This window comes from Balaenoptera acutorostrata, chromosome 4 (genome assembly GCF_949987535.1).
Source record: "Balaenoptera acutorostrata chromosome 4, mBalAcu1.1, whole genome shotgun sequence".
Classification (NCBI taxonomy): Eukaryota; Metazoa; Chordata; class Mammalia; order Artiodactyla; family Balaenopteridae; genus Balaenoptera; species Balaenoptera acutorostrata.
In genome coordinates this window covers 80,363,598-80,390,822 of record NC_080067.1, presented here as the reverse complement: position 1 = coordinate 80,390,822, position 27,225 = coordinate 80,363,598, and the positions used below count along the sequence as shown (strand labels likewise).

The window sequence follows — 27,225 nt, the reverse complement described above, 5'->3', positions numbered from 1 at the left end:
ACTGGGGGCAAGAAGAACTTCCTCCTAATTCACAGTTACATATAAAGGATTATGAGTCAAAATGACTTTAGACTACTCAGCAGCAACACTAGAAGCATGGAGGTAAGCAATCAGAAACCTAAGAGAAAATAATATCCAACCTAGAATTTCATACCCAGCCAAACTATCAGTCAAGTATAAGCATAGGAAAAAGAATTTTCAGACATAGAAAATCTCAAACAATTGATCTCCCATATGCTCATTCACAAGAAGTTACTAGAAGATGACCTCTATCAAAATGAGAGAGCAGACTAGGATGGCACTGTATTCAGAAACAGGAGTTCCAACAGAGAAGAGAGATAAAGGAGGATGAATGGAGATCCTGGGATGACAGCTATGCACAGGAGTAGAGGGTGACCACCCAGACTGGAGCAATGTGACTAAGGACACGTTGAAAGCCGTCATCATCAAGACCCCCACAGCCGCTGCACCTAGTTTCTAACCTGAGGTCAGAACACTGGGGTGAACTTATCTCAGAGTCTTAGCTGTGCTTGGCTCATCTTGACCATGAACTTGGCCATGAAGCTGCTGCTCTCCCCTCCTCAGACTGCTGCTTCACCCCCCAGAAGTGCTCTGTTTTGACCTACTCCTGAGGGCTAGAGGAAGGCAATGATCAGTTTAGACATTTAAATAGAAAGCTGCTCAGTCCTCTAAAGCATCCCTCTGGATATTTAGTACCTGACATATATTACAACCGTGAGAAAGGCAGGCACCTAAAGTCAGATAGTGATTACTTCTGGTGGGGAAGGAGAGATGCACTTGGGGAGGAAGGAACAGGGAGCTCCTATGGGACCAGCAATCTTCTGATTCTTAACCTGGGACTAGATGACATTTTCCTAGTCTATAACCAGGACATACGTTTTTACATACTCTTCCATATGCAAGATATGTTTTACAATAAAGTAATTTAAGAGATTAATTCTAATGTAAATGTTGGAAGCAGGAATGTTTTCCCTCCTGTTTAGGGGTAACCCCCCTGCCTTGTTCTTCCTCTGTAAAGTCCTGCACTTCATTTCACAGAGAAAAACATAATTGTTTACCTTTATGGAGTAATATCTCCATCTGTGAGATCTGGGTATACTTTCTGTAAAAACTTTGAGAATCTCCTTTGCATTTTCACAATTTCAGGCATAAATTATATCACCTCTTAAAATTGATGTGAAGACCAGATTAAATTAAGGACCAGAAGTTCCCCATCTCTGGCTTAAGGCCTAGGTCTAGGGTCATTAGACTTTCAAGAAGCGTGCAATGTACTGATTAAGAGTTTGGGCTCTGGGAGTTCCCTGGTGGCCTAGTGGTTAGGATTCGGCGCGTTCACTACAGAGGCCCAGGTTCAATCCCTGGTCAGGGAACCATCCCGCACGCCACACAGCATGGCCAAAATACAAAGAGAAATAAATAAACAAACAAACATTAAAAAATAATAGAGTTTGGGCTCTGGAACTAGACTATCTGGGGTGATTATCAACTCTACCAATGGTGTAACCTTAAGGCAAGATACCACTCGCAACCTCAGTTTCCCAATTTGTAAAACAGAAATAGTCATACTACCTACCTCTTGTTGCAAGAAGTAAATGAATTAACACATGTGAAGTACATGAAACAATGCTTGACATATATTAAGTGCTCAATAAAGACTAGTTGCTATTATTATTACTATCAGATAGATAAGCAACTGTCTTACTATGTGTGGCAACCATCTTTCTACAAAAGAAGTTATTTCCATCCAAAGGTCCACAAGTGCTGGGCCTTGCTGTGGTCAGTCCCTCTCCCCATGGCCTCTTGGTGTTCCACAACTATCACTGTCTTTTAATCCGCCCCTGCTTGCAGATGCAAGTTTGGATGAAGCAGGTGGTGTTTATAACAACTTGTCTAAGCCTTCTCACACTCAGGACTGAGACGTGGTAGAAGTGGCAGACTTAACTTGCAGGTGGGCTGTCCGAACAGCATCACTGCCTCCTTCACCAACTGGCATCATAAGGGGCCTCCTCTTGGCAGAGCCAACACACAGGTGTGAGAGATGACTCCCTGTAAACACACAGGACTCAGGGCCACAGTGGGGTCCAGGGCAAACAGCACTGGACTGGGAGTTGGGAGAACTGGGTTCCAACTGCAGCTCTGTGTGACTCAGCCAAGGCCAGTCAACCTCTCTGTGCCTGTTTTCTCACCCACAGAATCAGGCACACCATTCAACATTCCCGAGTTCTGGAATTCTCAGTGCACGTTGGTTTACCCTTAAATATGAAACAATTAGTTCAGGGGGGAAAGGGAGGTCAGTCACAGGGCAGTGAGTCTTCTGAAAACACAACCCATCGTCCAAAACTGACTTTGGAGCTGGTGCTGACCTGCGTGGGCTTCCATCCCCATGTCTAGGCAGGGCCTGTAACAATGTTATCACTTTTTAAAACATATGCCTAAACTAGTTCCTATTGCAGACAACTGGCAGGTGCCCAGTTAATAGATTATTCCACCAGACAGTTGAATGCATTGGCCATTGGTCAAAAATGAGGTCACTGCAATCCTATGTGCTATAATTGGAAAAGCCTGATGAGAAACAATTGTCTATTTTGTAACAAATAGGAACCCATATTCTGGTCCCCCTAAATCTGCCTTGCTTGGTGTGTGGTTCCGGAGCAAAGGAAGATCGTGTTCAAGGTCAAGTTGGCTCTGCTCTTTGACTCATCTGTTGTGCACCTGACTGTCCGTGTGTGTTTCACATCAGCAAATCCCCAACCAGATTCCAGATGACCTGCTGGCATTTCTGGCCAACATCGCCAGATCCCTGGTCTTTCTCTCAAACCTGCACAGTTGGAAAAAACGGGTCAGGAGACTCCTGTCCCAGCCATCTGGACACACATACTCAGGGGATATGCATAATATGAAGCACATGTGCTTTTCTGAAAAACAAAAATAAAAAAAGGTTTTAAGGGACACAGAGCTCTTATTACTGGAGGCTGTGGTGTCCTTCCAGCAGGCAGGCAGGCAGGCATTCCCAGACAGAACTATCCCTGCTGACCCGCTGCAGGTGAGACCTGCACTTTGATTTTACCAGTAATTCAACCACACATTTTTGTCAAGTATTTAATGTCTACCTAAGTAAGCATCTCTACTCACTGCAAACAAAAATCCAGGAGGAAAACTTTCAAAGCCACAGTTTCTTCTCGGCTGCAACCCTTCCTTCCTTCCTCCTTCCCAAGACCGTCTGACTGAACTTGAATCTGACCCTGCCCTGGGCTGGGCCCTCCACACAGGCATTGTGGTTCCTCCCGCCAGCTGCAGCCTGTGCAGACAGAATACCTGAGAACCATGGCCAAAACAGGAAGGCCGGCGCCTCTCTGAAGGGAGGCCTGGGGAGTATCCGTCTCCCAGGCGACTGCAGATAAGAGATGAAGGGGCCGGACTTTCCACACCTCCAGTTACGTTCCAGAGCTTTCCCTTGCCCAGTCAGCCCATCTGATTCATTCTTCATTCATTCACCCAACACACGTATTGAGCACCACTGGTGTAAAGCCCTGAGCTGGGGCGTGGGCACAAAGCAGGTTAAGAGGAACCTCTATCTCAGGGGCCCTCGTGTTGTGACAGCCACTTGGGGCGCCCCTGGCACCCTGCATGCCTCGGGGGCCTCCAGGGAAGCCTCTGCAATCCCAGCGCAGATCCCACCAGCAGGGTCCCTGAGACAATATCATGACAAGCAAAGCAAACAGAGGGCTTGAGTAGGGGAGTGGGCAGAAGATCACCCTGCCCAGCCCCCTCTCCCAGGTTACACCTTTTTCCCTTAGCACAAGCTGGGGCTTCCAGATGCAGGTCCACTTCCTGGTCCCAAGAACATGTCCTGTCACAGAAGACTGGCAGGCTGGCGGTGGTGAATAAACTTTTCAAGACTAAATCATCAACACTGCCCAATTCTGGATCCTCCAAAAGCCTGCTCATTACCAGTCTGCAACAGAGAGTGCCTTTAACTAGACAGTAACTAACTTCTATCCATGATGGCAAAGTCTGTGTTTTACAGAGAGGGATTCGGGCAGTAATAAGGACCCCAGGCTGGGCCAGAAAGCCCCATATAGTAGCTCATTCCAAGGATCCAGCCATGGATAGAGGTAGAGGGAAGGAAGGAAGGGGATCAGAGGAGGAAATGAGAAAATGAGGGAGGAAAAAAAAGGAGTCAGAAAGGGATGGGGAGCAAGAAAAAGAAGACAGCAGGAGCAATCTAAAGGGCTTAAAATGCTACTTGCTGCTTCCCATCCCTCTATGGCCACAAATTCCAGCAGACAGTCTGATGCCCCCACCAGGAGCCCCGTGGTCCTCGTACAGTTCTGAATTAACACAACTTCCCAAGGAATCACCTGAGAAAGTGGCGGAAGTTCCCACCCATGCTAGGGTCAGGTTGTCTGAGGCCAACAATGTGGAGGGCAGAGGGCTGAGCATCCTGGCTCCCAGACGCGCCTCACCCCATGCTCTCCAGGGAGAGGGGCGGTGCCTGAGGATCAGAGGGGAGCGTCGGGCTGCGTAGGGAGCAGCCCCCAGCCCTGACCGACACCAGGCCCTGCCTTGAAATCGGTCCTGGTCAGCTAGCTTCTGCTGCCTCTGTCCCTGGTGGCATGTGGGAACCACGTTTTAGCCACTGCAGTACCTGGTTCCAGCTCCTGAACTCGCCTCACAGTGCTCTACCTCCACAGTCTCCTGCTTCCCCGGCAAGCTCTGAGCCCTCATAGTTCTTTTTTTAAAATAAATAAATAAATAAATTATTTATTTATTTATTTATGGCTGCATTGTGTCTTCATTGCTGCACGCGGGCTTTCTCTAGTTGCGGCGAGCAGGGGCTACTCCTCGTTGTGGTGCACGGGCTTATTGCGGTGGCTTTTCTTGTTGCGGAGCACGGGCTCTGGGTGCACAGGCTTTAGTAGTTGTGGCACATGGGCTCAGTAGTTGTGGCTCATGGGCTCTAGAGTGCAGGCTCAGTAGTTGTGGCTCGCGGGCTCTAGAGCGCAGGCTCAGTAGTTGTGGCGCACGGGCTTAGCTGCTCTGCGGCATGTGGGATCTTCCCGGACCAGGGCTCGAACCTGTGTCCCCTGCATTGGCAGGTGGATTCTTAACCACTGCGCTGCCAGGGAAGCCCTGAGCCCTCATAGTTCTGAGCAGGCCGGAGAGAGCCCACAGAGGCTGGCAGGGTCTCAGGAGACCCTTCCTCTTCCTCTGCAGGAGAAGGGGAGCAGTAGAGAATTCTTGGTGGAGGAGAACAATTCCACCACCTTCCTCCAAGGGTATGCCCAGAGCCAGGAAGTAACTGGAAGCACCATGGAATAGCACTTTGGAGCCCAGAGTTCTGGGTTCAAAGTTTAGCTGAGCCACTGACTTTGCAATCTCAGGAAAGTTGCATAACCTCTCAGGACTTCGACTTCCTTGTCTGTAAAATGGGAATAACCATCTCACCCATAGTACTAGGCTGTTTCAAGAATAAAATAGAATAGTATGTGTGAAGTATCTGACACAGAGCTGGCGCTCATTACATCCATACACACAAATAAGCAGGTTCTGCCTCATATATGGCCCTTGGCTGAGTGCTGGTCAAGTGGAAAGAGGAGAAAGTCCTCGCGTTCAGGGGCTAAGAGTGAGTTCTTCGGTCTGGTCTCCAGGACTCTGCCAGCCTGAGCAGTGAGGTGCTTGGCCCATCATGTTTGGTTTCTACTCCACTGAGCCTGAGTCAGAGAGTAGAGCAAAGCCTACATGACCAGGGCTCTCAACCCTGGCTGCACATGGAATCATCTGGAACACTTGAAGATACAGACCAACAGGCCCCACCCTGGTGATGCTCATCCACTTGGTCTGGCGTGAGGCCTGGGATTCTTTTTTTCCCTGAGGCTTCCCTGGCGCTTCTAATGTGCAGGCAGGGTTGAGAACCCCAGGGACAGAGGCTGGGGCCCTCATTTAAAGAGCTCATCAGCAGGGCTGAGAAGACATTGTTCCCTCTCTGCTGGACCAGGAAAGGGGCTGGGTACCAAGGCCTGGGTTCTTGGAAATTACTTCACCTCTCGGGGCCGCTGTTCCTGCATCTGTGAGATGGAGAAATTAACCCTGCCCAGCCTCCCTCACAGGGTCACCTGTGAGGGTTACATGAGATGGCGTGCACACAGCACCACCTCCTAAGTAAAATGCAGACGCCAGGACTCCACAAACCATTCTGCGTGAAGGAGTCCAGGTTTCCTCCTAGTCCCTCTGTGGGCGGAGAGGAAAGGCTGAGGGAGCTGCCCCGGGACAAGGCTCCCCAGCCCTCAGAGGCCAGAAAACAAACAGCCAGAATCACGACTCCACACAGAGGCCATCCTGGGCACTGCAAGGCCCCTCCAGGCAGGCCTTCCTCAGCGGTGCCTGGAAAACCCTTCCCAGCAAAGCCACGCAGCCCTGCGGAGATGCCCTCGCACATGAGGGAGAGAAGCCCACAAGGAAGGCTCGGGAAGCTGCCCAGAGGGGAGGATGGTGCTACAGGGTCACGGTGGCAGCTGGGCCACTGTCTTCATCTCAGGAGGAGAATGGTGTCCCAGGAAAGGGGGCCCCCGGGCAGACGTTCCAGAGTGAGGGTGTCCGCAGACGAGCCATCTTCATATGCTGGGGCAGAAGAGGCTGCAGTGTGGCATCACCATCTTGCACTCAGTGTGCTCGTTCCTGCACAAATATTTACTCAGCGTCTGCTATATGCCAGGCACTGTGCTTCCCAGGAAGGCCCCAAGTCTCTCCTCAGTGGCCACAAGTGCAAGCCGACAGCGAGTTCCAGAGAACAGCCAAAGCATTTATGTGTTCATTACACCCTGAGTGGAACAGGGAACAGTCACCTGAAGAGTTTCTGGGGTGTATTCTTGAGTAAAGAATACACATTTTGGGCTTCCCTGGTGGCGCAGTGGTTAAGAATCCGCCTGCCAATGCAGGGGATATGGGTTCGAGCCCTGGTCCGGGAAGATCCCACATGCTGCAGAGCAACTAAGCCCATGCACCACAACTACCGAGCCTGCGCTCTAGAGCCCGTGCACCACAACTACCGAGCCTGCGCTCTAGAGCCCGTGAGCCGCAACTACTGAGCCCACGTGCTGCAACTACTGAAGCCTGCGTGCCTAGAGCTCGTGCTCCACAACAAGAGAAGCCACCGCAATGAGAAGCCCGCGCACCGCAATGAGAAGCTCGCGCACCGCAACGAAGAGTAGCCCCCACTCGCCACAATTAGAGAAAGCCCGTGTGCAGCAATGAAGACCCAACGCAGCCAAAAAAAAAAAAAAGATAAACCCCAAGTCCCTTAGCTTGGCAGACAAGGCCTTCCGTGAGCTGGCTCTGCTTGCTCCTCACACCCTGGGCGCTCTCACTGTTTAATAACATATAACTCTCTTGGGTCTTTGTATAAGCTGCCCTTCTTGCAAGATTTGCTTCCTTCTCTTCTTCTGCTGGCTAAATCCTGTCTCCCCTCAACACTCAGCTCAGAGGGAATCTCCTTTCCTGACTCTCAGGCTGGGTTGGGAGCCTCACCCCACCCCCAGAAGCTCCCAGATTCCCTGTGTAAACCCCTGTCATATTACTTGCCACTACTTAGTAACGGTTTACTTGTCTGAGTCTCCCATGACACTGTGAGCAATTAAAATAAATGAAATGACACATGTCATAACATGGATAAATCTCAAAAACATGTTGGCAGAGAAAAGCAAATTACAAGATAATTCATTCATCTACCATTCAAATATTTATCAAATGAAAGGATCCATGCAGTATGATTAAATGTATGCAACAATGAAATTTTCAAACACTAAACAATAGTAGAAATTAACTGTGCCTGTCTACATACGGTGGAAAAATTAAAACGTACAGGCAGGACATACATCAGCCTCAGGATAGTGGTCGCCTGGGGAGAAGAGGGAGTGGATAAGAGTGCAGCTTAAACTATGTCTGTAATGCTTCATTTATTTTTATTTTTAATAGAGATCTGAAGCAAAACTGGCAAAATATTATCCATGAAGTTTGGGGTGTGGATAGATAAGTCTCTGTTATATTATTTCCTGTATAGTTGAAGTACTTCATCAGTATATTTTAAAAATTTTAATGAGGAACCAGAGTCTCAAGTGCCCTCATGAACATCCCTGGGGGTCTGAGCAGACTGCTGCAGTCTCTTACCTCAACTGAACTCCCCGGGCCTGACTGCCGCACTGAGCTGGGCAGGAAGGCAACCTGGAGATGTAAACATTACTTTTATCCTCATTTTTACCGATGAGAAAACCGAGGCTCAGAACATCTGACATTGCTCAGGCCACACACAGAGGCTCCTAGATTTTAGACCGTGTCATCTGCTTGTACTTTCTCCCCTACTATTTCACCGAAGAGCAAGAATTTAGGTTAAATAGAACACGGTAAAGAGAATTCCAGAAATAGAAACAGAGCTTCATTCATATGTATTTATAAACCAGTGAGTAGACACATTCTGGGGAAGAAGAGGGTTCAGAGAGGTGCCAAGCTGGAGATACAACCAATAAGTAATTTAGAGCTTACTGAATGAAATAATGAAGCTTACTGAATGAAAACCAAATGGGTTTGGGTTTTGTCCTATAGGCAATAGAAAACTACTGGAGATGCTTAAGCCGGGGAGCGACATAAGCAAGGCACTGTTTTAGGAAAAGTAACCTGGCTTCAGTACACAGGAGATGTTGGTTGCCTACAGGAGATGGGTGGGAAGGTTCTGGAGGGATAAAGTTAGATTTGCAAATCATCTAAGTGGCCCACGTAAGAAATGACATCTGCTGATCTAAGGTGAGAGCTGTGGGATTGAAAAAGATAGGAGGATTTAAGCTAGACAGAGAAATAAAAGTTAACACCAAGCTTTCCAGGCTTGGGGAAATTCAGAAGATAAGCTAATTATTTGCTTATTGTTTTTTGTGGGGGAAGAGGGTGAGGAGGAGACGATAAATAGAGGGAAGAGAAAGAAATTGAGTAGTTCAGCCTTGCTTGTCTCTAATTCAAGGTGATGCTCACACATCCAGGTAGTGATCCACTAGGAGCTGGCGCTACGGGAGCTGAGTTCAAGGAAGCTGGAGAAGCAGGTGAGAGCCCCCTGAGCGTCAGTGATGGCGGAAGGCTCTCTGAGGAAGAGAACACAGAGAGAAGTACTGACGGCAGAGGACTGACCCTGGGCCCCCTGCCCACATCAGGGGACAGGAAGACTAAAAGGAGAGCCAAGACAGTGCTGTGTCCTAGAAGAAATAGGAAGACTGAAGGTCTGTGTCTGCCCACCTCCAGATTCACATGTTGAAACCTCACCCTCCATGTGATGGCATTAGGATGCGAGGCCTTTGGGAGGTGATTAGTTCACGAAAGTGGAATCCTCATGAATCGGATCAGTGCCCTTATAAAAGAGACCCCAAAAGGCTTCCTCACCCTTCCTCCATGCGAGGACACAGTGAGAAGACAGCTGTCTATGAAGCAGGAAGCACGCCTGCACCACACATCAAATCTGCCGGTGCCTTGGACTTCCAGCTCTGGAACTGTGAGAAATAAATGTCTGGTATTTATAAGCCACCCAGTCTACGGTACTTTGTTACAGCAGCCTGAATAGACTGAGACAGATGTCAGTGGTACAAAAGGGGTCAAGAATAAGAAAGAGCAAAGGTTCTGGATTTGGGGATCGAGAGGTTCTGGATTTGGGAAATTTCACAGACAGCAGGGTCAGGCATGTTGGACCCGCTCCTTCTATAGCTCCTGAGCAGTGGCCCTGGCCTTCTTACAGGCAAGCACAAGCCCCCTCCCTCACCGAGCAGAACCAGCTCCCACCCGCCGGCTCAGCACAAGGGAAGCCGTGCTGGCCACGGCTGTGCACTGTCCGGCAAGCCACCCCAGTGGAGGTGACCAAGGCAGACCGCCGTGTACAACATGGGCCTGGGAGTGGAGGGTACTGCAGAGCCGGGCCAGGCAGCAGTCTTCCTAGAGAGCCAAAAAGTGAGGCTTGGAGACGCACCATTTCATTTTTAAATTCAGAACAAAGAATTAAAATGTGCCACATGTCACTTTATTTTCTAAAATGTATTTTCTCTCTATCGGCCTGACTTCTCCAGCAATAAAATCATTTTGGCATGACACTCATCTCACATAAATGAAAATATAATCCAAGAAAACGGTGTTGTAGGAACTTTAAGCCAAGCAAATGCTTGACAGTACCTTGTTTAAATTAAGTTGTCATGCTGTTTAGCTTTTTACAGTAATGGAGCTCTGTGTCTCCACAGAGCCTTCTGCAATGATGTATGTTTTGGAAGAAACGGGCGAGGAGGTGGGAAAGGAAGAGGCCCCGAGCTGCCTGCCTGCAGGCTAAGGAGTCAGGAGGTGAGGAAATGGAGGTGATGCGAAGATCCACTGTCATGGGAAGCTTGGAGATGATATAAGAGATATGACACAGGGGCTTGAGACGTAAGGATGAGATACGACATAGTGGTTTGAGTGGAGGGGAGGACGTGCCGGGTGAAAAACATCAGACTAAAGGAAAGTCTGCATCCTGAACGTGAGGCCCCCAGCACTGTCCCCCACCTCCACCCTGCTCTCAGGACTGTGGCAGCCAGGCGTGCCCCTGGCAGGAGACTGGAGAACTTTCTGGAGAATACGAACTGCACCAGAGGAAAGACCTACAGAAATTGACATTTGGAAGACTTCTGATGAAAGAGCCCACTTTGCCACAGGATCACCCCACAGTGATGCCCTCCTGCCAACCGCCACCCACTCTGCACGTAGAACTTCGAATCAGCCTTTCAGGGCCTCTTTCTTAAAAATGAAGGAACGACCAAGGACTATAAGAAAGCTTTGAAGAAAGCTTGCAGCAATTAACTCAGAAAACAGAATAGGATCTAACAGAAACAAAGAAGCCTGGAAAAACACAGACAATATAGAGAGCAGAAGAAAATTTCAAAAGAAAATAAAACCCCTATAATTTATAGGTTGAAAGAGTCAAAAGGAGATATTATAACCATAAAACAAGAACAGGATACGATTTTAAAATTAACAGAACAATAAAGAGCTCTTGGAAATTAAGGATAGCCAAACAAAAAATTCAGTTGAAAGGTTGTAAGTAAAGGTGAAGAACTCTCCCATAAAGTAAGGAGGAAAAAAAGGAATCAACTATAGAAGAAAGATTAGAAATATAATGATAACAGAAGGTTCAAACCAGGCACTCCAATATCCATCCAACTAGCCAGAATTCAAGAAAATTTTAAAAAACGAAGCCAGAGAAAACAAAGAAGAAACTGTCACAGAAATCACTGAAAATTCCAGATGGAAAGTGCCTGGCCCAATTAATAAAAAATTTCATTACGCAATTTTAAATCTCAGGGTAAAGGGAAGATCTTAAGCACTTTGAGGAGAAGAAACAGGTTACCTACCAAGAGGAGAAATCAGAATAGCACCAAACTCCTAGATGCTGCTGAATGGTAGAAGGTAGAGCAACAATGACGTCAAAATTCATGGTTCATGTTTATTTCCCCACAGCAAGCAATCCTCTGGAAATTCAGTGTGGTATCCCACAATTCAACTTAATTCTGACACTATCTACCTGGAGACAGCATCAGATCCCACAACTAAGGGCTCCATCCTACAAGACTGTCCCCTCCCCTTCAGATGGCACTCGCAAGTCCAGGCTGTCTGTCACCTGTGCTTCTGACCCACAGGCTATAGACTGGAGGTTCCAAAGATCCCTTCCTTGGGTTCAGTTAATTTGCTAGAGTGGCTCACAGAACTCAGAGAAACACGTTTCTTAGTAGATCACCGGTTTATTACAAAGGGATATAACTCAAGGACAGTCAGATGGAAGAGACGCGCAGGGCAAGGTACGGAGCTTCCATGCTTTCTCTGAAATCCACTCTCCCCTCATCTCCATGTGTTTGCCAACCCAGAAGCTCTTCACACCCAGTCCTTTAAGGTTTTTATGGAGGCTTCACTACACAGGCACGACTGATTAGATCACTGGTCACTGGCGTTTGAACTCAATCTCCAACCACTCTTCTCTCCCCTGAGGTGGGGGAGGGAGGGGGCCTGAAAGTTCCAACCCCCAGATCACAAGGTTGGCTCCACTGGTAACCAGTCCCCAACCTGAGGTGCTTTCCAAAAGTCACCTCGTTAACATAAAAAAAAGATACCTTATAGTTCTCATCACTGGAAAGTCTAAGGTTTTTAGGAGCTCTAAGCCAGGAACGGATGAAGACCAAATATATACATATCTTATTGTAAATCACAATATTACATAAGGGAAAATGATTTTCAGCCTACATTTTTATATCTCCTACCAATCACATGTGAAAGTGGAAAAGTGACATATTCCATTGTAGACAGAAGAGGGTGATCTGGGATCCAGACAGCAGGGGCCAACACCAGGGAGCAGGGGAGGCAAGTACCAGTATAACAGCTGTGATCAGGCCCGAGACGTTCATCCAGGAGAAGGACAGTGAGGAGGGAGTCTCCGAGAGAAAACATAACATAGGGAGCACTGAGGAAAATGCCTATAAGGATTCGAAAGCTCTACAGAGAATTTTTTAGAATAGCAATAATCACCTAGAAAAGAAAGCAAATGAAAAAATGGAATGTAGTGGGTCGACTGGTGGCCCCCCAAAAGATATGCCCACGTCCTAATGCTGGGAACCTGTGAATGTGACCTTATATGGAAAGAAGAAAAGCTCTATGCAGATATAATTAAGGCTCTTGAGATGAGATTATCCTGGATTATCCAAGTTGGACCTATTTCCAGTGACAAGTTTTCCTTATAAGATACACACAGAGGAGAGACAAGAGGAGGAGAAGGCCATGTGAAGACAGAGGCACAGACTGGAGTGATGCAGCCACAAGCCAAGGAACTCCTGGAGCCATCAGAAGCTAGAAGAGACAAGGAAGCATTCTCCACAGGCTTTGAAGGGAGTGCGGCCCTGCCAACACCTTGATTTCAGACTCTTAGCCTCCAAAACTGTGAGGGAATAAATTTCTATTGTTTTAAGTCACCAAGTTTGTGGTAATTTGTTAAAGCAGCTTTATGAAACTAATGCACAGAGTAAATTTAGTTTTAGGAAAAGCTGAAAAATATACAAAAAGAAAGCAATCAGAGTACACGATATGACTCAAAAATTAGTATTTTTACTATCCGTATTACTTTACTACATATAAAAATTAATTTTAGGGCTTCCCTGGTGGTGCGGTGGTTGAGGGTCCGCCTGCCAATGCAGGAGACACGGGTTCGAGCCCTGGTCTGGGAGGATCCCGCATGCCACAGAGCAACTGGGCCCGTGAGCCACAATTACTGAGCCTGCGCGTCTGGAGCTTGTGCTCCGCAACAAGAGAGGCCGCGATAGTGAGAGGTCCGCGCACCGCGATGAAGAGTGGCCCCCGCTCGCCGCAACTGGAGAAAGCCCTGGCACAGAAACGAAGACCCAACACAGCCAAAAATAAATTAATTAATTAATTTAAAAAAAAATTAATTTTAAAAGAACAAATGACATGTTAGGAAAATTTTTTCAACATATATAACAAACATTGTCTAGCACTGATATAAAGCTAAACAAATATTTGTTTTATGTTAAATTAATTGCTAAGGTAGAAGAGCTATAAATCATTAAAAAGTAAGAAAACCTAAAGGAAAAATAGGGAAAGAGTACAGACAATTCAAAGAAAAATAAATACAAGTGGCAATAAAAATATGAATAATATTACCCTCATTAATGATTTAAGAAAAGCAAATTTTTAAAAAGATCACAATTTTTGCCCATCACGTGGCAGAAATTTAAAAGATTTAACATATCCAATATTGTCAAGGGTTTGGGGAATCAATAACTCTTACATACGGTTACTGGGAGTTCAGAGTGGAAAAACATTATTTCAAGGCCATTTGGTAGAACCTAAAAAAATTTTAAATGTGCTTGACCTATGTCCTATGAGTTCTATTGATAAGCCTTGATCCTCCAGAAATAATCCTTCAAATTTTGTACAAGGATATTCATGTCAGCCACTTGTAACAACAACAAACTGGAAAAACCTAAATATCCATCAATAAATTAATGTTTTATATGGAATATGGAATACTAGGCAGGCGTTAAAAAAAAAAAAAGAGGGAATCCTAAATGTACTGACATTGCAGGGTGTCCATGATATGTTATTGGTTGGGAGAGAAAGAGCAGCAAAACAATGTAGAATTACATTTTTACAAAAAACTATGTTTACATGTTTATGTATGTGCACATGTGCGTATGTGCTTGTACATGTATAGAAAATAGACTGGAAAGATGTTCACCAATCTCCCTCTGGGGATGGCAGTGCGAAAATGAAATAAGGGGAAAGAATTTTCACTTTTTACTTTATATTTCACATTTAAAAAAAATTTTTACAACATAAAAACATTAATTTTGTCTGAAATAAAAGGAAAAATAAAATTTGACAAGTGTATTGAATTTGTTTTCTGATTTTAAAATGAACTGTTGTGGTTTTGAAATGTGTCTGCAAATTCTTTGACACTTCTCCATTCAAAAGGTGGAAACTAAATCCCCTCCCTTTGAATGAGGGCCTAAGTAACTCATTTCTAACAAATAGCTTGTGGTAAAAGTGCTGCTATGTGATTTCTGAGGCTAGATCATAAAAAGGATGACGCATTCTTTCTCTCTCTCTTTCTCTCTCTCTCTCCCCCTCCCTCCCTCCCTCGCTCTCTCACTCTCACTCTCTCGTTTGTTCTTGAGGAATCCGGTCACCCCATGACTTGAGGACACTTAAGCAGCTCTCTGGAAAGGACCTCATGGAGAGGAACTGAAGCCTCCTGCCAACAACCAATAAAACTTGCCAGTCAGATCCACCAGCTCCAGTTAAGCCTTCATATGTCCACAGCCCCTGAACCTTATGAGAAACCCTGAGCCAGAACCATTGACCAAGCTATATGCAAATTCCTGGCCCACAGAAAAGGCAAGAAATAATAAGTGTTTATTTTTTATTGTTTATATTTTATTGTTGTTCTGTGCCACTAAATTTGGGGGTAATCTGTTCAACAGCAATAGCAATGAATACCTACCAATCTCCCTCTGGAGAGTAGAAGTGGGGAAATGTAGGATTTGTTTTTTTTCACTTCCTACATTTTTACTTTATACATTTAAGATTGTTTGGATCTTTAAAGTCATTTATATTTAAGGAAAGGGAAAGGAATAAAGTTAGACTTAAAAGTATTTCAAAAACTTTTTTTTCCGACCTTAAAAATAACACTAGTGAAAAAGGACAAAGTTGGAGGACTGACACTACCCACCTCCAAGATTCACTATAAAGCTATAATAATCATAAAAGAGTGGTACTGGAGAATAGATAAATAGAGCAATAAAACAGAACAAAGAGCCCAGAAATAGATTCACACAAATACAGGCTACTGATCTTTGACAAAGGAGCAAAGGCAATTCAATGAAAACAGGATAGTCTCTTTAACAAATGGTGCTGGAACGACTGAACATCCACATGCCAAAAAAAAGAAAAAATCTAGATATTCACCGTATATTTTCCACAAAAATTAACTCAAAATGGATCATAGACCTAAATGTAAAACATAAAATTATAAACCTTCTAGAAGATAACATAGAAGAAAATCTAGGTGATTTTGGGTTTAGTAGTGAGTTTTTAGGTACACCACCAAGAGCATAATCCAAGAAAGAAAAAAACTGATGTTAGACGTCATTACAATTAGAAACTTCTGCTCTGCAAAAGGCTCTGCTAAAAGAATGAACAGACAAGTCACAGACTGTGAAAAATATTTGTAAAACATATATCTGATAAAGGGCTTATATCCAAAATATAAAAAGACTTCTTGGGTTTCCCTGGTGGCGCAGTGGTTGAGAATCTGCCTGCCAATGCAGGGGACACGGGTTCGAGCCCTGGTCTGGGAAGATCCCACATGCTGCGGAGCAACTGGGCCCGTGAGCCACAACGACTGTGCCTGCGCGTCTGGAGCCTGTGCTCCGCAACAAGAGAGGCCGCGACAGTGAGAGGCCCGTGCACCGCGATGAAGAGTGGCCCCCGCTCGCCGCAACTAGAGAAAGCCCTTGCACAGAAACGAAGACCCAACACAGCCATAAATAAATAAATAAATAAATAAATAAAAAGAAGGAAAAAAAAAAAAGACTTCTTAAAACTCAACAATAAGAGGACAACCCAATTAAAAAATGGGACCTCACCAAAAATGATATACAGATGTCAAATAAGCGTATGAAAACATGCTCAATATCATATATCCTAGGGAATTACAAATTAAAGTAACAATGAGATATCACTATGCCCCTATCAGAATGGCTAAGATCCAAGAAACTGACACCACCAAATGCTGACGAGGATGTGGAGCAATAGGAACTCTCATTTGTTGCTAATGGGAATGCAGAACAGTACAGCTACTTTGGAAGACAGTTTGGCAGTTTCTTACAAACCAAATATAGTCTTATCATATGATCTAGCAACTCTGCTCCTAGGTATTTATTCAAATGGGTTTAAAAGTTATATCTTCATTAAAAACCTGCATACAAATGTTTATAGAAGTCTTATTCATAATTGCCAAAAGCTGGAAGCAACAAAAATGTCCTTCAATAGGTGAATGGACCAAAAAAAAAAACCAAACTGTAGTACACCTACACAATGGAATATTTCTCACTAATAGAACGATATGAGCTATCAAGGCACACACACACAAAAACAAAACAAAAAACATGGAGAAACCTTGAATGCATAATACTTAGTGAAAAAAAGCCAGGCTGAAAAGGCTCTATACTGTTTGATTTCAACTATATGACGTTCTGGGAAAGGCAAAAGTATAGAGGCAATAAAAAGATCAGTGGTTGCCAGGAGTTTGGGAGTAGGGGTAGGGGATGGGGGTGAAATATATGGAGCCCAGGAACTTTTAAGGCATTAAAACTATTCTGTATGATACCGTAATGATGGATACATGTCAATATATATTTGTCAAAACCCATAGAACTATACAACACAAAGGATGAATCCTCATCTAAACCATGAATTTTAGTTAATAATAATGTGTTACTATTGGTTCACCAATTATAACAAATGTATCACACTGATGCAAGGTTTTATAGGGGAAACTGGTACGGAAAGGAGAGAGAAAGGATATGGGGACTTCTGTACTCTGTGCTAATTTTCTATAAACCTAAAACTGTTCTAAAAACTGAAGTCTATTAATTTTTTTTTAAATAGCACTAACTAATTGAAGGAAAAGTAGAAACAAGGTAATACAGCCACCCATAATCTCAGCAGAAAGATGACCACTGTTAACACTTGGGCTTAGTTCCTTCCAGTCTCTTTTCTAGTTTTTTTTCCAAATGTCTACATGTATGTCATTTTTTAAAAGGGTTGAAATAATTCTGCTAAACCCATTCTGAAGGTTTATGGTCTAGTTTCAGTTTGGATTTTTAACTGCAAAGAAAGTAGCCCATATAAAACACCAGTGATACCAAAAACAGATTCTAGAGGGGCCAGTTACTATGGGAATAATTGAAAATAAATTTCATTTCGCACTACACCCTGGTCATGTACTGACCAGAAGGAAAGAGAAATATCTGGAGTAAGTCAGAAGAGCAGCCAAGAAAACCTCTAATCAAGAAGGCAAATATGACAGCCTGCTGAGGTTTCAAAGACTCCAGGAGCATCACCGTGCAATTTAACTACTTATGCTCTGGCGGCAACCATGTCAGCGGGCGGAAAGGACCCAGGCATGAAGTCTGGAGTGCGCTCTCTCTCTCTCTCTCTCTCTCTCTTTCCTTCACTGACAGTTTGATGGCCAAACAGCCAGCAGGTCACTCTCAGGATGTGGGCTGTCTCTGCAGCGTGGTGCAAAGCCAGGAAAAAAATCACTCCTTCCCCCCAGTGGAGATGCTCCAAATGTTCAGCAAGCTGCAAGGCTCAGGCTGGAGGGATCAGGCTGGACACTGCATTGGCCCTTAGCACTGCAGTGGGCCCTGGGGGCCCCCCGATGTACAGGGGTTAACACTGTAGATGCTACATCATGGGGCAGTCTGGAGGTTCTGGGGGACGGACCAGGATGCCAGAGGGTAGGGGGCACGCAGGGAGCTCAGATGAGTGACTTTTCCCACAGAAGAATCTTAATAGATGAAAAAGCAATAAGGCCAGATGAAGGTGTACCAACTGAACTGTCACCTTCCTGCAACCAACACTTTCATGAAAGATGAGACTGTTTAGAACACACCCCAGGGGCAGCCTTGAAGGGGAAAAGAAGAGCCGCTATCATAGAAAGACAGTGGTAGCGTTCCCACCTCAGGAAAGAGCTCAGCTTTACAGTCAAACAGATCCAGTTTCACACCCAGATCTGCCATGCGTTACTACAAATTATGTAATCCCCGCTTTCCTCATCTGTTAAATGGGTATAACTGCTCCTCCCCCACGAGGTTATGATAATGAGATAAGCCCTGTGAGGGGCTAGCCAAAATGCCTGGCACAGAAGTGCTCATCCAATACAGTGGCCGTCGCCACCACCACCACTATCAGAGGTGGCTGGTCTGTGCTCTTGATCTCTTCCCTTTCTCTTTGTTAACACAGCTGTTGGTCCCAGCTCCCTTTCTCTGTCCATATTCCAATGTAGACACCTACTAACTATTGCCATAAAAAGACAAAGCCCCCAAAGTGTGAAATATCAGGCAGTTATCTTTTTCCTACAGCATCCCAGGAATACTTCCGTACTCTGGAGAGAAACAAAGACTTCTGATGCCAAACCACCCCAAATCACAAAGCTACAAAATTATGGACACTTTGGGTAATAGCGTCTCACTCAAAGCATAGGATTTAGGATTAGAGTTGCCAGGTATCCTCAAGGCTGCGGAAAATCCAGGGTTAGAGTAAACAGTGATTGACTGATTATCAATATATGACACCATTTCCAAATGGTGCAAAAGAATACCCTGCTGTTTATTTTCTTTCTTTAAGCTTAGTTAATAGATTCATAGTTTTGTTTTGAAAAAAGGTAATATTGAAAACTATAGACAATCACATATCTGTCCCGCTCTCCCAGAAATGACAATTGTTAACATTTGTTATGTTTGCATCAAGTCCTTTTTTAAAAAGAAATAAAATATGACAGATAAAATTAAAATCTATTTCCTTCCCAAATCTATTTCTTGCGTATAATCACTATCATGAATCGATCTTTGTCAAATTCAGTTCTACTTAATTCTGGCCTTTATCTAAATTTTCCTGTTTTTTGGGGTTTTTTTTAACGGCAAGTAAATAAAAAGAAACAGGGGAAACGTGCCCAGTGAAGACGTCTACGTGAGGAGGGGTTTTCCGGCCTCTGAAACGGCACCATGACACACCCTTCACCTGCTCGGGAGCAGCACACACTCACTGCAGAGAAAGGCTATTGGGGGTCGTCTTGCAAACCCAGACCTACAAACATCTAGAAAGCAGTGCAGACCCCCATGAGGCCATCTACTGAACTCCAAAAGGCTTACCTGGGTCCAGGTGTGTGAAAGAGCCCACCACGAAGTCCAGCGTGGACACGGCCAGCAGAAGCAACAGCAGCAGCTGGAGGCGGATTATCCACTTGACGCCTGCTAGGTTAATCCCCAGCAAGGCCAGAAGCACCGCAACTGAAACTCCTCGCACGGCCCAGAGATTCCTGAGGCTCAGCAGGTCTGAGATGGATTCAGCGAAGCCAGTGATGTACATGGCACCTGCAACACACTGACAGGCAATTGGAGGTAGGAAGAGTCAGCAAGAGAAAAAAGCATCAGGGCTGCCCGGCACCGAGGACCCTGCTCACCTTCGGAATTCAACACCCAGGAATCATCATGGGGGTTAAAGGAGCCCTTCCTGCTCAAGAGTCCTGCCTGGGGCCCCCTTTCTTCTCGTCTACATCTCTCCCACCATCCAGAGGGGAGAATGATTGTCGGTGGTAACTAAGATGAAAAGATTATGGAAGGAAGGAGATGGGATTCTGGGCCAAAGAGACCTATAGATGCCCCTGTGAAGAACTAAATAGAGAAGAGAAGCACAAGGGGGAGTCCCATCTCAAACCTTAGAAGGGCACTGGAGCAAACCCCGGTTTTTTCTCTATTTCTCTGCATGTCACTATTATTTTTAAAATTACCTAAAACTTAGAAATAAGAAAAAAAAGTGGGCAGCACATCCTTCCAATGTCATATGGAACAAAGGCTACCCAAGGACTATCTAAGTGAATGTACTTAGTTCTACTCACTGTTCACTATTGATCAAATGTATTAAATGTCCCAGACTTAGTGAAGTTACATGTTAACTTATGGATTTTTTTTTTTCCTGCAGAGATGTACAGAACTCCTGCCTGGTGGAACAGATAACACAAAAGATTAGGGTTTGTGGTCCTGTAAGACATTAACCGGTTTTGTGTCTAACCTAGCAATCTTATCCTTATATTTATTTATGAAATTGCTGAACTAGGAAGTTATGGATTGGATCTGTATCCATCGAGGGTCCATACCTCACTTCTCAACCTTAACATCTTACTGGCTCCTCCACTAATTACTGAGTTAAATAAACCCTTTGGCACATGTTTATTTTATATTTGCCTGAGAGTCATGATGCTACCTCTTAAAAAACCTGAAACATAATTTCAAATAAATATTTGAAAATAACACCAACCTCATTTACCATAGGTCCTCAGCCCCCTTCTCTTATCGGGTTGGTCCCTTTACCCTCCCCCAGGGCCAGCAGGGCACTCTTATCACTGTCGCTCTGCACCTGTTGCTCTCTCAGGAAATAAATTCTACTCAAACCTCAGCCAAGTTCCTCCTTTTCCATGAAGCCTTTCCTCATCCTCCGTTTTTGAATAAATACTATGCTTACTGTTGGTACCTTGCAATTAATTATCTGGCTCTGTATTCTATTATTATTTCATGCATATAAGTTTGCCCCCCCCACCAAGAATGCAAACATCTTTAAAAAAATTTTATGCTGATTGCGCCTTCTAAAATCCCCTGCATTTGCTAACTACGTTGCAAGCAATCTATAAATACTTTATGATACGTTGACTGTATGAAAAGTGCTCCAGGAAGCAGACACCATTAAGTTCTAGTCCTTTTATATAAAGACAGGAAGGCTTATACGATTTCTGTGTCTGAGAGGAGCTCACGAAGGAGGCTCCATTCTTCACTGAGATCGGCTCACTCTGCAGCTAGACATAGCATCATTGTCGGTATTCCCCAAATTTAGAGTAGGCATTTCTGTCTGTATTTGGGTGAGGGGGGAAGCCCAATAAATGCAGGGGAAAGACAATCAGAGGAGGGAGGGAGGGAGGGAGGAAGACAGAGAGAGAGAGAGAGGAATCTATATTTTTCTGCATTCACCTCAGAATTCAAACTTACTCTTGACTAAATGCCAAGAGTGTGATGGTGACAATGATGCTATTTCATCAGTATTTGGCCAGATCAACAGGACTCCTCATGGTCAGATATATCTGAGTTTTATAAACAAATGTTAAAAATGTAGTACTGATTATCGTTTGTACAGGCATCACTTTCCCAGGTGTCTGAGGTCTCTCACATGCAGAGGGTGATGCCAGAACTTGAATATGACTGTTTGCACCTGGAGCTTCCAAACCGATTACTGAAGTAACCCCAGTAGCGCCCCTCTCTCAGGTTTGTACCTAAAATCACTTTTTAGCCCAAAGATGCCAGTAACAAAAAAAGTAAAAGCTCTGGAGGATACGTGACAAGGGCACAGGGGTCGGAAGCATAGCCTATGAAACCAAACTACCTAAGGCCTAATGCTGTGGCTCCCAGCCTTAGCTGTGTGACTTGGGAAAGTGTTTCAACCTCTCTGTGGTTCACGTCTGCCTCTGTGAAACACAGACAATAATAGTACTTACTTCAAAAGGTTATTGTGAGGAATAGAGAGCCCAGAAATAAACCCACACACCTACGTTCAATTAACCTTCAACAAAGGAGGCAAAAATATACAAGGGGAAAAAGGACACTCTCTTCAGCAAGTGGTGTTGGGAAAGATGGACAGCCGCATGTAAATCAATGAAGTTAGAACACCCCCCTCTCACCTTACACAAAAATAAACTCAAAATGGCTTAAAGACTTAAACATAAGACATGATACCATAAAACTCCTAGAAGAGATCATAGATGAAACATTCTCTGACATAAATCATACAAATGTTTTCTTAGGTCAGTCTCCCAAGGCAACAGAAATAAAAACAAAAATAAACAAACAGGACCTAATCAAACTTACAAGCTTTTGCACAGCAAAGGAAACTATAAGCAAAATGAAAAGACAACCTACAGAATGGGAAAAAATATTTGCAAATGATGCGACCAACAAGGGCTTAATTTCCAAAATATACAAACAGCTCATACAACTCAACAACAAAAAAAACAAACAACGCAATTGAAAAATGGGCAGAAGACCTAAACAGACATTTCTCCAAAGAAGAAACACAAATAGCCAATAAGCACATGAAAAGATGCTCAAATCACAAATTATTAGAGAAATGCAAACCAAAACTACAATGAAGTACCACCTCACAATGGTCAGAATGGTCATCATTAAAAACTCTACAAATAACATATGCTAGAGAGGATGTGGAAAAAAGGGAAACCTCCTACACTTATTGGGAATATAAGTTGAGGTACCCACTATGGAAAACAGTATGGAGGTTCCTCAGAAAACAAAAAACAGAATTACCATATGATCCAGCAATCCCACTCCTGGGCATATACCCAGACAAAACTCTAATGCAAAAAGATATATGCACCCCTATGTTCACAGCAGCACTATTCACAATAGCCAAGACATGGAAACAACCTAAATGTCCATCAACAGATGAATGGATAAAGAAGATGTGGTACATATATACAATGGAATACTACTCAGCCATAAAAAAGGATGAAATAATGCCATTTGCAGCAACATGGATGGACTTAGAGGTTACCATACTAAGTGAAGTAAGTCAGAAAGAGAAAGACAAATAATATCACTTATATGTGCAATCTCAAATATGACACAAATGAACCTATCTACGAAATAGAAACAGACTCACGGACATAGAGAACAGACTTGTGGTAGCCAAGGGGGAGGTGATTGAGGGAGGGATGGAGTGGGAGGCTGGGGTTAGCAGATGTAGGCTATAATATACAGAATGGATAAAGGTCCTACTGTATAGCACAGAGAACTAAACTCAATATCCTATGATAAACCATAATGGAAAAGAATATTAAAAAAAAAAGAATGGGGGCTTCCCTGGTGGCGCAGTGGTTGAGAGTCTGCCTGCCAATGCAGGGGACACGGGTTCGAGCCCTGGTCTGGGAAGATCCCACATGCCGCGGAGCGGCTGGGCCCGTGAGCCACGACTGCTGAGCCTGCGCGTCTGGAGCCCGTGCTCCGCAACAAGGGAGGCCGCGACAGTGAGAGGCCCGCGCACCGCAATGAAGAGTGGACCCCGCTCGCTGGAACTGGAGAAAGCCCTCGCACAGAAACGAAGACCCAACACACCCATAAATAAATAAATTAATTAAAAAAAAAAAAAAAGAAAGAAACCCACAAATAAGAGTTCCACACGGTCACAGGAAGAGGGGCTCTATAAATAAAAAAAAAATACATATAAAAAAAAAAAAGAATGGATGTGTATATGTGTGTGTATATACATACACACACACACACACACACACAACTGAATCACTTTGTACAGCAGAAATTAACACAATTAATTATTACAATTAATATTGTAAATCAACTATACTTCAATTAAAAAAAAGAGAATTTAAATAGCAACAAAAAGAAGAAGAAGAAACGACCTTTAAAAAAAAAAGGTTAGGGGGCTTCCCTGGTGGCGCAGTGGTTGAGAGTCTGCCTGCCAATGCAGGGGACACGGGTTCGAGCCCTGGTCTGGGAGGATCCCACATGCCGCGGAGCAACTAGGCCCGTAAGCCGCAATTACTGAGCCTGCGCGATTGGAGCCTGTGCTCCGCAACAAGAGAGGCCGCGATAATGAGAGGCCCGCGCACCGCGATGAAGAGTGGCCCCCACTTGCCACAACTGGAGAAAGCCCTCGCACAGAAATGAAGACCCAACACAGCCATAAATAAAATAAATAAATAAATAAAATAAACCCAAAAAAGTTAAAAAAAAAAAAATTAAAAAAAAAAAAAAAAAAAAAGGTTATTGTGAGGATTAAATGAGATAATTCGTGTAAAGTCCTAGAACAATACCTGGCTCATAGTTAGAGTTGGAGAAATAATAGCCATTGGCATTATCATTATTACTTTATTATTAGCTACTGATGTAAAGGAAACAGTAGTTAGCCATGAATTTCATAAAATACTTTGTTAATGCTAAATAGATGATGGTAATGTCACTGGAAATTTGCAACATAAGTTGTAAGTAAGAATTCTTGAAACTGAAGAGACTTACTTTTAAGGGAAAGCTATAACAGCCCAAAATTAAACCACCTTTTCAAAAATCGAAGGATTTGGGGGTAAGAGGTAAGGGTAATTATGGAATGTAGGTAAGTAAAAGTATCATAGAGATTTCGTATTTGGTATGTGGAGGAGCTAACAAGTAATGTTTTTGTTTGGGAAGTATAGAAAAAGTATAATTATAGCTTCTAAAAGTAGATAATAACTACCCACAGAATGAAAAGCATAGTATCAATAGAACTTTCAAATCAACAAGGGGGAAAATACAACAGAAATAAATTTGAGCCACATTGGCAAAATATGGAGAAATTTTTAAAATTTCAAATTATCTAGAAAGTAATAAAAAGGATTGATTCTAAAACTTGGGAAGCACATTAATCCTGCATTCAGAAGGGGAAAAAAGTATAATTCTAAATGTTTATATTAGTTTAAAAATGCAGAAAAATACATGAACTAAGTATTAACTTAAGAAGTGACTTTAAAAATCATTATAAATAAAAAGACAGTAGGAAGAAGTATTTAATAAAAGGATATATGAAATTAATGAAATGAAAGGAAAAAAATGAAAGGATAAAAAGAACAAAAGCTGATTTTTTTTTTGAGATCAATTAAATATATAAACACCTGGCAACCTGATTAAGAGGAAAAGAGAATGAGCAAAATTACAGACTTTTAGAAATGAGAAAAGGAATATAACTACTCTTACATAAGAGAGTAAAAACATGAATAGAGAATATGCCACAAATTACCGTACATCCATATTATACAATACTAAGCAACTACTTTAAAAGCATGGATTCAAAGCATTGACCTAGAAGAATGTCTATGACTTATTGTTCAGCGATAAATAAAAGTCATGGAATAGAGCATGAAATTTGTCCCCATTTTTGTAAAAACAAGCAAGCACTTCAAAAATCCATAAATTCATGTAGATGAGCCCAGGGAAAGGTGCTGAAGAGGATGCTAGGTGTTCACACTGGTTACTGCAGGAGGGGAGGGAAACTACGTTTTCTTTAAATTATCTCTGATATGCTAACTAGCTACAATGAACATCATTTTGTAATTTTAAAGCAATTTTATAAAGGAACATAAAAACAAGCATATTGAGAGTATTATTCTGTTTATGCAAAAACTGTATCTGGGCACATAGAGCGCAGCGCATCTAGGATGCAAGGCTCCCCAACAGCCGGCTCTCAGCCAGTGAGCTCGGGCCTGGCCCGGGCTCCGGCCTCCCCTCAGGAGAGGTGTGGACAACAGTGGCTGTCAGCCCTTCCCCAGAGCAATCCAACCACCCTAGACATGGTCTCCCTTCCAACCATGAAGCTCCTCTTCACTGGAAAACATCCCTTTCGATCTGTTTAATGTATAAACCTCCCCAGAATTTATTATATTAAAAAAATTTTTTTTATCTGTTCTTAAAGTTTATAATCACAGGCATTCGTTTTTCTCTTTCGTCCTCTACAGAGCATTTCTAACCCTCTGCCACAGGAAGCAGGGGGTGTCACCGCTATATTTTCAGGGTGTAACGCTTCCCTTCCAAGGCCTCTGTTTTTAAAAAATTGCATTTTCACAATCATAGGCAATTTTCTTTCCATCTTTGGGTACCTACCTAGAAAACCAGAGTTGTCCCTCCACACCCCTTCCCTTCTCACACGAAATCCCTCGTTTAAAGTTTGAATTGGTTGGCTGTATGTCCTACATATGGGTTCCCTCCCACAATGCAAACCCCAGGTCCCTGAAAGTTTTCCAGTCCTCCACTGTTTTTACAGAGCCTAGCAAAGAGCAGGTAAGCCATGAATAAATGCTTTTAGACAGGACAGTGCAGGCTGAAGCTGGATATTCTGGTGTCCAGGGTAAGCAGCCCCGAAGAAGTGCTCAGGTGAGTGGGGCAGGGAGTGAGGACAGACCCCAGTTCATCGCCTCCTCCACTGGCCCAGGGGTCTGACCCCACACTACAGGCCCAGCACCAACGTCTCAGACAGATGAATGGAGAAGGGTTTAGGAGGATGCAAGGCAATGGAAAGATTTTGTAAGCTTTAAAAATCATTATTTTAAGCATCTGTATCTCCTAAACGTTGATGCTCTGGGGCAAGGGCCGGCAAACTTTGGCCCTCTGACCAAATCCTGCTGCCGCCTGCTTTGGGCATAAGTTTGATTGGCACACAGCCATGCCCGCTTCAAACTGTCTATGGCTGCTTTCATACTTATACAGCAGAGTTGAGTCACTGTGACAGAGACCTATGACACCCTCACAAAAAACTAAAACATTTACTATCTAGCCCTTTATAGAAGAAGTTTGCTGACCCTGCTCCGGGGCACAACAGGCCATCTCCTCTGGCAATTACTAAAAACACATGAGTGCGTGAATGCCCTTGGATGAGGGAATTAGGGGTAATAAGAACCAGGAATAAGGACCCTCAGAAAACCCAACCACATCCTGGAAGAAAAAGATCTCAAATCAATGACATAACCTTCCACCTTAAGAAACTAGAAAAAGAAGAGTGAACTAAACCCACAGCAAGCAGAAGGAAGGAAATAATAGAGACTGGAGCAGAAATAAATGAAATAGAGGTCAGAAAAAGAATAGAGAAAAGCAACAAAACCAAAAATTGCTTCTTTGCAGACAAACCTTTAACTAGACTGACTAAGAAAAAAAGAGAGAAGACTCAAATGATTAAAATCAGGAATGAAAGGGAGGCCATTGCTACCAATCTTACAAAAACAAAAAAAAGATTATAAGGGAATCTATGAATGATTATATGCCAAAA

The 27,225-nt window shown here is 43.8% G+C and overlaps 1 protein-coding gene across 3 annotated transcripts in view; it reads right to left on the bottom strand.

Moving 5' to 3' along the window:
* Nucleotides 1-27,225, bottom strand: part of SLC12A8 (solute carrier family 12 member 8) — a 143,196-nt gene that overhangs the window by 89,217 nt on the left and 26,754 nt on the right. For all 3 annotated transcript variants that reach the window (XM_007182778.3, XM_007182781.3, XM_057545957.1), the window contains one exon: nucleotides 19,515-19,746. In XM_007182778.3, coding sequence (XP_007182840.1) covers nucleotides 19,515-19,746 — 232 coding nt within the window. The remainder of the gene's footprint in view (nucleotides 1-19,514; nucleotides 19,747-27,225) is intronic.